Source organism: Podarcis filfolensis (genome assembly GCF_964270895.1).
Source record: "Podarcis filfolensis genome assembly, chromosome: 16".
Taxonomy (NCBI): Eukaryota; Metazoa; Chordata; class Lepidosauria; order Squamata; family Lacertidae; genus Podarcis; species Podarcis filfolensis.
In genome coordinates this window covers 34,534,512-34,544,814 of record NC_139620.1, presented here as the reverse complement: position 1 = coordinate 34,544,814, position 10,303 = coordinate 34,534,512, and the positions used below count along the sequence as shown (strand labels likewise).

Sequence of the window (10,303 nt, the reverse complement as noted above, 5' to 3'; positions counted from 1 at the left end):
TCTGTCTTACAGGCATGACGAAATGAGGTTAAATCCTGCAGGGCCCTGGTCTCATGGGACAGAGCATTCCACCAGGTCGGAGCCATCACTGAGAAGGCCCTGGCCCTGGTGGAGGATAATCCTATTTCCTTAGGGCCCAGGACCTCTAAACTATGGTTATTCACGGACCTTAAGGTCCTCTGCAGGGCAGACCAGGAGAGGTTTAGACCACAGCGCCATCCATGTCCCCAGAAGGGAGAGAGCAAAACTGAGCTCAGAAGCGACGGGGCACAATCTACTCATGCAAAAACACGCTGACTGGCCGGATTTAGAAGGCAATTGGGCCAAATGCGCCCCCGGGCCTTAGTTTGCCTACCCATGTCTTAACCTAACCTACCTCACAGGTAGGATGAAACGGGAAGGAGGAGAACCATTGGGTTCACTGGAAGATAAAGGCGGGCTATAAATGTAATAATAATTTAAAATGCGGCCCACAAGGGACAGGAGCTCCTCCTCTGAGGTGAGCACAGCTGAGGCGGCTGGCTCTGCCTCACGGACGGGCTCCCGGTCCTTGAAGCGAGCAACAGAAAGGGGCGCCCCGAGCTCTGTGGGAAAGACGGAGGGAGGAGGGGAAAGAAGGGGGAGGGGAAAGAAGGAAAGCAAGGCTTTCCCGCCACCATCTCCCACCCGAGGCTCAGCGCCGGGCGGCCCGAGTGCCTTACTGCGCACGCGCGCCCAGGACAAAAAAGTGTACTTCCAGGCCTTCGAGACGGGGCCGCGCATGCGCGCAAGTCCCACGCGACTCCCCGCGGCCGCTCTGCGCGGCGCGTTTCAACCCTCTCCCACGTGACGACGCGGCCCCCTCCCACGGCGCTCTAGGCTGTTCGCGCCCCGGCGTCCGTTGCGTGCTGCCCCCGACGTCTCCCGCCGTGCGCGCGCACGCAGGCCCTCCCTCCCTCCCGCCTTTCCCAACCCACCCAGAGAGCCGAGCCCGCCTTTGCCTCGTTCTTTTTACGGCTATTTGAACCGCCGCGCTTCCGCCATCTTCTTCCTCAGCCGCCCGCCCAGTTTAAACACACACACACACACGGAAAGGAAGAAAGAAACCAGAGGAGGAGGCGGCGGGAGAGAAAGAGCGGAGAGACGCATCGAGAAGGTAATGGACGGCGGTCAACGGGGTGGAGGGGAGAGAGCGAGAGATGGATGAGGAACGAAGCGGCGGCCTCTCCGCGGCGACGGCAAGGAGGCCTCCCCGAGGCAGCGGCCTTTGAGGCCTGCCAAGCTCTCGGGCCTCCTCGCGTGGCTCCTGAGGAGAGAGGCCCAGGATTTACCTCACGCCGGCGGTGGGGGAGGGGAGGGGTCGGGATGCGGCGGGGGGGGGGAGGGGAACGGCGGGGACGCGGACGCACGCGCTCCCTCGCGCGCCCGCGTCACAATCCCTCGCGGTCCCTTCCCCTCCTCGCGCCGTTAGTCGGGAGGCGAGGCGCGGAACGGCGGTTTGGAGGGGAGGCCGTTGAGGGAGAGAGAGAGAGAGAGAGAGAGCCGCATTCCGCCCCCCCCTCGAGGGCGAGAGTGAGTGCGCGGGGACGGGGATTCCGGGGGGGGGGAGGGAGATGATGCGAGGGTCGTCGCGTGGGGGGAGGGGGAGAAACGAGAGGGAGCCCCCCCCAATTCCTTCCGTGTTAAATCCTTACAATACTGTATATATCTGTGCGTATATACGATGCATGCAGGTTTGGGAACGTAGAAAATGGGAAAAAAAGGTGGAAGGCCTTGGATATTTTCTTGGGGGGGGCGAGTCTTGGATTATATTCTAAAATATTGTTTCTTCTCTGCCTGCCCACGCCGTTAGCAACTCCCCCCCCCCATTTAATGCAGTTTCTCAATTCTGCTGAGCCATCCTAGGGGGGGGGATGGGGGGGTGAAAGAGAGAGCATGGAGGGCGGGGAAAGAAAGGCGCGCGCGCGCATACACACACAAAAAACCCCTTGGCCGCCATTTACTGCTTCCTCCCTGACCCGGATGGAGAGCGAGCCACGCGCCTTTTGGGCGGCGTGGGCAGATGAGCGCAGCACGGAAGTTTTTTTCCTTTCTTTTCCTTTTTAACCTCAATCGGGCCTTTCTCTCTTTCTCAGTAGACGCAGCAGCATGGCCGCCCCGCAGGGAGAACCGCAAGTGCAGTTTAAGGTAAGGAGCGAGGCCGGGACACCCACACTTCCCTTATTTTCTTGCTTTTTCTTTAAAAGAAACCACTTCTTTAAAACGCCTGGATACTAGCTTAGGAGCTTCCTTTGTTAGACTGATGTTAAAACCCACAAGGATGTTCATTAGGCTACACGTCTTGTAACCATGGTGGGCCGTTTTGTTAGGATTATTTGTTTTTTTTAAAACCCACTCCTCTGTTGAGAAGGCTTCTGAGAGCTGCTTGCTTAAGGTCGATAAGAACAAAATGGACCTTGTAAATCTTAAAAGTCTCCTAGGTTTGTTTGGGATTGGACATGTGGGAGATGCAATTCTGCATGCTTACTTAGAAAAAGGTCCATTAAGTTCAATTGGATTTAACTCTCATTTAAGTGTGTATAGGATTGGAGGCTTGGGTGTCTGTCTTCTTTGTTTCCATAGGTTTTGATTACATTATTTATTCAAGAGAAGACTTGATGCTCAACTTTTCTGCCAGGGCTGTACAAATTACAATTTGATTAAGTTACCATTTAAAATGTGGGGACATATTTAAATAGGTAGACAGAGTTATGGATATTTGGGACTTTTTATATTTTTTTGCATTTTACAGTGAGCCATATACAGTAAATTGTGTTGTATGCTTTCAATAGCAATTCCTGTGCTTCCTTCAGTGCTTTTTGTGGCATAATGTGTGACTTGTGCAATTTCTTTCTAACGTCACATGTTCAATTAAAAAAACTACTTTCCACTTATGCTTCTACAGCTGAGTTATCTGTAAGCCTTTAAAAGTAGAGATCTAAGGGCAATATAGTCTCAGATGCATGAAGTACTATCTTGCCTTTTGGTTGGATTAATAGCTCAGTCAGGGAAGTGATTGTACAAATTTGTACAGATCACTACATTTCACATCTTGGAAAAAGTATGGACATCCAACACCTCACAAGTAGACTTTTTTCAACCCCCCCAAAAAACCCCACATTTATTCGAATGTTACAATATATTTTCAATCAATATATCCCCTTCACAGACACCTCTGTAATGATGGTGGCGTTGAAATATGCTGTTCTTCAGTAAAAGAGAAAAAGTGAAACCAGATGTCAAAGGTATCTTTTTTTGGAGATACCTTTGATTAGTCACTGATGATTTGTGAGGTGTTCTGATAGAGCAAAATTCCAGGTGTTATTAACCCAAGCCTCTCTCGGTACAGTATTTTAGAAGTTTCCTTCCATCGTTGAGCAATAACAAGTAGACCTGAAAGGACTCTCCTACTTCTCCCCCCAGTGCCCCCTAATTTGCTCTAGAGCAGAAGTTCCCAAATTCTGATCTATCAATTACTAGTGGTCTCTGAGCTTTGTTCAGGTGGTACATGGTGTGTTTTCAAAATACAATTAAAAACCATACAACACCTAGCACAGTATGACAATTGTTACAGCAGGCAGAAAATCCTTAAGTGGTCTGCCCAGTCACATTGGTTAAAAATTATTTAGGTTAAAATTATTTATCACCCTTCGTAGTTTTTGCATACTCCCATAGATAGATGCTTAAAAGTGTAAATTAATTTTTATTCCTCTACTAGTCCAACTAGTCTATGCAGTATATAGGCACTAGGCTGAATGTAAGCCATGTACATTTTCCTCTGAATTAAATCCTAGAGGGCTAGCACCTATGGTATTGCCTTCCTCTTCTATCCCAGGCAATGTGCAAAAAGAACATTTTGTCATCTGTTCGGTTTTCTGCTCATCTTGAAGATGGGTAGGTTTTTAAGCCTGGTTGAAGTGGCGTTGGTTATGATTATGAACATTTTACATGGCAGCTGTATGCCACTTACTCTGAATTAGTCCTATAAAGTCTGGTAGAATGGATATGTGCCAGTGTGTAGATGTTTTGTGGAATTAACCTATAAAGCCTTAAACGGCTCAGGACCACAATACCTCAAGGACCACATCTCCCAATAAGAACTGACCTGGACTAGGTGGCAATGTGAGAATGGGCCTTTTCTACAGTGGCTGCCCTCTTGTGGAATGCTCTCCCCAGGAGGCTCGCTTGGTGCTTTACTTAACATATCTCTAGGTACCAGATGAAAATGTGAGAACCTTTCATATGTGGTGGTCGTGCCCCAAAATGAAAAAATTCTGGGACACGATCTACGAGGAAATGAAAAAAAAAATCACATTTCACACAAAAAATGGAATTATTACTTCTTGGGATTCTAACTGACAATATCCCCAAAGAAAGATTAAAATTATTTTTCTATGCAGTGACGGCGGCTAGGGTACTAATAGCCAAGTACTGGAAGGGTGGCCATATACCAACTACAGGAGATTGGCTACAGAAGCTGAGCGAGTACTTGGAACTTGCTAAGTTGACTGAAGCCTTAAGGAACAAGTCAAATAAAATAGTCCAGAAGGAATGGGAATGCCTGAATACCTACCTATTGAGTCACAGTTCAACAACCAAGATTTGGTTGTGTTTAGATTAAACCTGCAAGTAGGAAAATCTCTCCTTATACCAAGATGAGGAATATATTGAAATACAGAGAAATTGCTTTAGTTATAAGAAATGAACCACCGTGAGGTCAATGGAAGTAAAAAAACCCCCAAAAGTATGATAAAAAGAGATTCACCCCATAAGGGTCAGCATCTCGGTAGAGAAATGACATTCTGGGCTGTCTGTTAAAGTTACATTGTATAATACTTACGTTCTTTTTGCGCTTGCTCTGTTTTCTTTGTCTTTTTTTCTCTCTTTTTTCTGTTTCTTTTCTTTTTTTGTATTCAATTGAAATGTTTTCATACTTTGTTTCATTTATATTTGCATAACAATTCAATAAAAAAAATAAGAAAAGAAAAAGAAAATCATCTTATTCAGCCAGGCCTTTGACTGATGAAAACAATCTATGACCTTTTAAATGTGTTTGTGGAAAGGAGGTTATTGGGGTTTTTTTGTTACTATGTTATGTATTTTGTGTTTTCATTTTGAATCTTTATGTTGTATACCACTGATCTTTGAATGAAGGGCAGTATATAAATTTAATAATGAAATGAAATAAGCTCTTGGCTGCAGTTGATGCAGTGTATTTGAGTTTTAAAGTGGTTTAATGTAAGTTAGCTATCTTAAACCCAGTACTTGATACATTTGTTTTACATTCTTTATTTCTAGTAGCTCAAGGTGCCATATTTGGTTCCCCCTAATTACCCCCACCCACCCTCCACAACAATCCTTTGTGGAAAGTTAGGTTGTGAGAGAATTACTGCCCTAAGGCCAGCCAGTTAACTTCATGGCTATGTGGGGATTTGAACTAGGATTTCCCCAGCCCTGGCCTAAAACTCTAACCTCTATACCTGTCTAGTTGGAGAAATACTTCCATTGTTGGTAGAAGTTAACCTAGGATGTAGTTGCAGTACAAAAGTATCTTGAATTCTTTAAATTTGTATTTCAACAGCTTGTTTTGGTTGGTGACGGTGGTACTGGTAAAACAACATTTGTAAAACGTCACTTGACTGGTGAATTTGAGAAGAAGTATGTAGGTATGTCAAATGTCTTCCTTATTCTATTATGCTGCTATATTAGTGATATGTAATCCTTTACCTATGTACCTTTTACTTATGTAAAATAACTTTGGTCACTTTTTTTTGCAAAGTAGATTTCAGTAAAATAAAGTGGTAATGTGTTTTTTGTAATTACAAGTTTTTTTTGAGCATTTACAGTTGTGTGACTTAACACTATAAGTTAAGGGGGCATCTGAATTTGTAACACAATTGGATTTTTTCTCCTTTGTCAGCTGATTGATGTTGGAAGAGGGGAGGGCGGTAGGCAAAATAAATTGGTTCTAGGGAAGAGAATGTACCTGATCATGCAATGAAAAATGTGAAGCTGTAGATCAGGGCTGGTGAACCTAATACTGGACTGCAAGTTGCATCAGCCCCAGCCTGGAGGTAGAGCCCAGCAACTTCTGGAGAACCTCAGGTTTCTCCATCCCTTATTTAAATGGAGGCCTTTAAAGGCAGCATCACAGGCATCTTAGATCTTTTGTTGACAAGATAAAAAACATGCCATTGTTTTGGGCAAGTGGTTTATGATGGTCAGTCTTATTAAACGGATGAAGGTGAATAACTCTTACGTAAGTGAAGGATCATATTTTCCTCATGTTTTGTCACACTTGCTGATAGCCTACAGGTCAATATTTCAATTAGAATATGCACTCATATTCTACACTTATACATGCAATGTTCCAACAGAGATTTTATGTAATTGCAGCTACTCTGGGTGTTGAAGTTCATCCTCTGGTGTTCCACACTAACAGAGGTCCTATTAAATTTAATGTATGGGACACAGCTGGACAGGAGAAATTTGGAGGTCTGCGAGATGGCTACTACATCCAAGGTAAGTTGTCTGTAAAGCTATTTTGACTGATTAACTGCTCAAAGCACATTTTTGCTACCTGACCAGAGTGTGAAATGTCTGTAATTTAATTGCAGCAAGCTCTAGTTTTAATTTGGCTTTTTGAAGGGCATCTGCCAATGTAATCACTGGCAGCTGCTTGTGAAGGCTTGGTCTGCGCCAATGTGTTATAAACATGTTTTAGATTATCACAGTTGTGCAGGACTTTCATTGGAAGACATCAGAAAGTAACTAAATCAACTTAAGCAGTGTTTCTTTGCCATCTTCATGCCTTATTTTGAAATGTTGGGTTGTGGGCTCTTTACTCATAAAAATACAGCTGCTAAGATTAGTTTTTGAGGTAACACATCAAGGGTTGGCGGGTCTGTTAAAGGAGTATGTATAAAATAGTAGATTTTGAGTTTGGATAGCTGTACATTGTGTGAGTTTGATCACTGTTAATTAACTACAAATCGTTTCAACTTTTTAGCTCAATGTGCCATCATAATGTTTGATGTAACATCAAGAGTTACATACAAGAACGTACCCAACTGGCATAGAGATCTGGTACGGGTGTGTGAGAATATCCCCATAGTTTTGTGTGGCAACAAAGTGGATATCAAGGACAGGAAAGTCAAAGCAAAGTCGATTGTCTTTCACAGGAAGAAGAACCTGCAGGTAAGAGAAAGTTCTCTTGCTAAAGATAATAGTTAAGATGGGAAGACAAAAGCAGTAGGGTGGTGTGTCAGTTGTTTTGGGAAGAAGTAAAGGAGCCACGTCCTCTGTAATTTTGGTTTCTTAGTTCACATTACATTTCTCAGCTGCTTGCTTTAGAAAAGTTTAGATAATGAAGTCTACTTCTAAATTCCTTCTGATGATTAGTATGTAAAAGGCTATGTTAAAGGAAGGTTCATTGGAAGATAATTCTACTTTTGTCAACTAGTTGCATCAAGGACATCTCAAGACTCCACAGCTGGGTGTATGTTTATGCAAACAGATACGACTAGAGGGAAATTGTACCACATGGACACAGAATATCATTGGGACTAAAAGCATTGTACCATACATGAATGTCTGCAAGAGGGCTGCAACATTCAGAATGGAATTAAGTGGTAATTAGGGCTGAGCTATGTCAGCTTTTCATCATTGTGATGTATCGCCAGTCAAACATTATGATACAGTCGTACATCACCATGTTGAAAAGCAGAGGTAGGAACAAGCTACAGCCTATGTGTGCCAGGCGCTGGCAGCAGAGGGAGTCAGGTGCAGGCAGGCACATCCACGATACACCGCCAGGTGAAAGTGCCATTACACTCTGGCCCTCAAACCCAGGCCTAGTGGTGATAGTGCACAAGTCTTCTGAGGTTCTATGCAATGTTAATTTTCCACCTTGTAGTGGGAGAGAAATCATTGGGCTTATTTGCCCATTGAGGAAAACTCTTCATGAATCTGCCGGCTTGTTCCACAGTTAAACAGTTTGTGCTTTCAGCTGCTGCAGAACTTTGTTTCTGCAACAACATATGGGCACTGATTCCCCTCTGGTTTGTTTCTAAATGCGTAATCTCTCTTTTCCTCCAGTACTACGATATCTCAGCCAAGAGTAACTATAATTTTGAGAAACCCTTTCTTTGGCTGGCAAGAAAGCTAATTGGAGATCCCAACTTGGAATTCGTTGCCATGCCTGCTCTTGCACCACCAGAGGTCGTTATGGATCCAGCATTGGCAGCACAGTATGAGCAAGATTTACAGGTAAATGAGCTCATAAAAGGACTTGAGATCGTGATCTGCTTGTTGTTGCCATTGACTTTAGAATGTTACTAAACTTGTTTTCCCTCTCCCCCCCCCCCCCATTCCAGATTGCTCAGACCACTGCACTGCCAGATGAAGATGATGATCTGTGAGGGAGTGAAGCTGGAGCCCAGCGTCAGAAGTCTAGTTTTATAGGCAACTGTCCTGTGATGTCAGTGGTGCAGCGTGTTTGCCACTTTATTATTCTAGCTGAGCAGAACATGTGCTTTAATCTTTGAAATGCTGAAAGAGAGAATGGGCTTTGGAGTGAATGTGGCAGTTAAAAAAAATTCCTTCATTTTGGACCTGCATATTTAGCTGTTTTGGACTGCAATTTACTCCCCATTTTGAGTTTCGAATCTGACTGCTGCAGTCGCATCACAGTATTCAGTGGTAAATCTTGTTTGTTACTGTCATTCCCATTCCTTTTTCTTTAGACCATAATAAAGTTGTATTTCAAATATCCAAGCAAGTGACTCTTCATGAATTTAAGAATACTTATTCAGAGTCCTCAAAGCTTCAACCAAATTGGGGCAGAGTAAAAACACTTTTAACCCTAAACAGGCCAAGTGCTCTGGCTAGCAGTCAGAGTAAATTCACATTCTGGAAAAGCTGCTGTACTTTGATTTAAGACAATTGGATTGTGTTGGGGTTGAATTGAAATTGCAGCATTGGGCCTAATCAGTTAGGTCTGCCTTTTGGAGATTTGTCCATAGCACTGTAAAGGCATGCAGTAGGAAACAGTTTTGTCACTTGCACATCTGTTTCCCGCACTGGGCTGCAGATAGGCAATACTGTACTATATATTTTTTAGCAAATTAACTGAAAGCAAGTTTTATGGGACTTTATTCCAGTTCACTTTCCTTTGTACAAGTTAGGAGAGGCTGGCCAAATAAAGTGTAATACTAAAGCATCATAAAGTGCTGTGCATGTTAACCAGTTGTGTAGTGTGTGGGCAGTTTTCATTGTTGTGTGCTGGGAAGGTGGGGTGGTAACAATTTACTCCGCCACAGTGTATATGGAAGCTTCTCTTCAGACACTAAGTGCCTATGGAAGTTTGCTTTCCAGGTCATAGAGTTGTGTCAGGTGAGCAAAAGGCTTACCTCTCTAGCAGCTCACTTCTGAATAAAATTCCTCCCTGCATAGAAGCTATTTGCAATTTTTCAAATGTCCATGGTGTTTTGCTAGCTACTTTGTTTCTGTGCTGGTGAGGCTGGGCCCAAAGCAAGAGAAGTCATGGGAAGGAGAAACGCTGGAAAAAGGAAACACCAGTGTTTAGGCTCTTAAATTTTTATAAACCATGTAATGAGTGAGATCCTATATTGGCAATAAGTACAGTAAAAGGAGAGCATGTAGAATGAACACTGCAAGAAAGAGTCTCAGAAGACTAAATACTCTGGTTGTACATTAATGTGATTGCAAAGTACATGGTGTGGATAATATCAGTTCTTGAGCTAGGGAGTTTCAGCAGAAAGTATTCAACCAACCTACCGTGTTTTTCGCTCCATAAGACGCGCCAGACCACAAGACGCACCTAGTTTTTGGAGGAGGAAAACAAGAAAAAAAATATTCTGAATCTCAGAAGCCAGAACAGCAAGAGTGATCGCTGCGCAGTGAAAGCAGCAATCCCTCTTGCTGTTCTGGCTTCTGGGATAGCTGCGCAGCCTGCATTCGCTCCATAAGACGCACACACACATTTCCCCTTACTTTTTAGGAGGGAAAAAGGGAGTCTTCTAGAGCAAAAAATACGGTACCTTATTCGAAGTAGATCCATTGAAATTAATGGACCTATCTTAGTCATGTTGAGTAATTAGAGTAGCTCTACTCTTGCATCTCAGCCATACTCTGTTCCCACAATTGGTGTGGTGCAGGGTTTTAGTGCTGTAGTTGTTACTAAATAAGCTATAGCCTTCCAAGCTGCCAAAATCTTATCTCCGGACAATCTTGGGCACAATCTTAGAATGGGAGAGGTTCTGTC

General features: G+C 43.8%; 1 protein-coding gene across 2 annotated transcripts; it reads left to right on the top strand.

The window, feature by feature from the left end:
* The first annotated feature begins 825 nt into the window (after nucleotides 1-825).
* RAN (RAN, member RAS oncogene family) lies at nucleotides 826-8,793 on the top strand. 2 transcript variants are annotated; one of them, XM_083590674.1, is made up of 7 exons: nucleotides 826-1,135; nucleotides 2,115-2,166; nucleotides 5,600-5,684; nucleotides 6,415-6,540; nucleotides 7,028-7,215; nucleotides 8,116-8,286; nucleotides 8,394-8,793. In XM_083590674.1, exons 2-7 carry the CDS (start codon nucleotides 2,128-2,130, stop codon nucleotides 8,436-8,438), a joined length of 654 nt encoding a protein of 217 aa, XP_083446800.1. In that variant the 5' UTR covers nucleotides 826-1,135; nucleotides 2,115-2,127; the 3' UTR covers nucleotides 8,439-8,793. The 2 variants fall into 2 exon arrangements, with proteins under 2 accessions (XP_083446800.1, XP_083446801.1); XM_083590675.1 differs by having other exon boundaries at nucleotides 903-1,135; nucleotides 2,118-2,166.
* Nucleotides 8,794-10,303: the final 1,510 nt, after the last annotated feature.

Coding starts and splice junctions, on each gene's coding strand:
- RAN (XM_083590674.1), top strand. CDS start 2,128: ATGGCCGCCCCGCAGGGAGAACCGCAAGTGCAGTTTAAG. Junction 6,541..7,027: donor AGATGGCTACTACATCCAAG/GTAAGTTGTCTG, acceptor TCAACTTTTTAG/CTCAATGTGCCATCATAATG. Junction 8,287..8,393: donor AGTATGAGCAAGATTTACAG/GTAAATGAGCTC, acceptor CCCCCATTCCAG/ATTGCTCAGACCACTGCACT.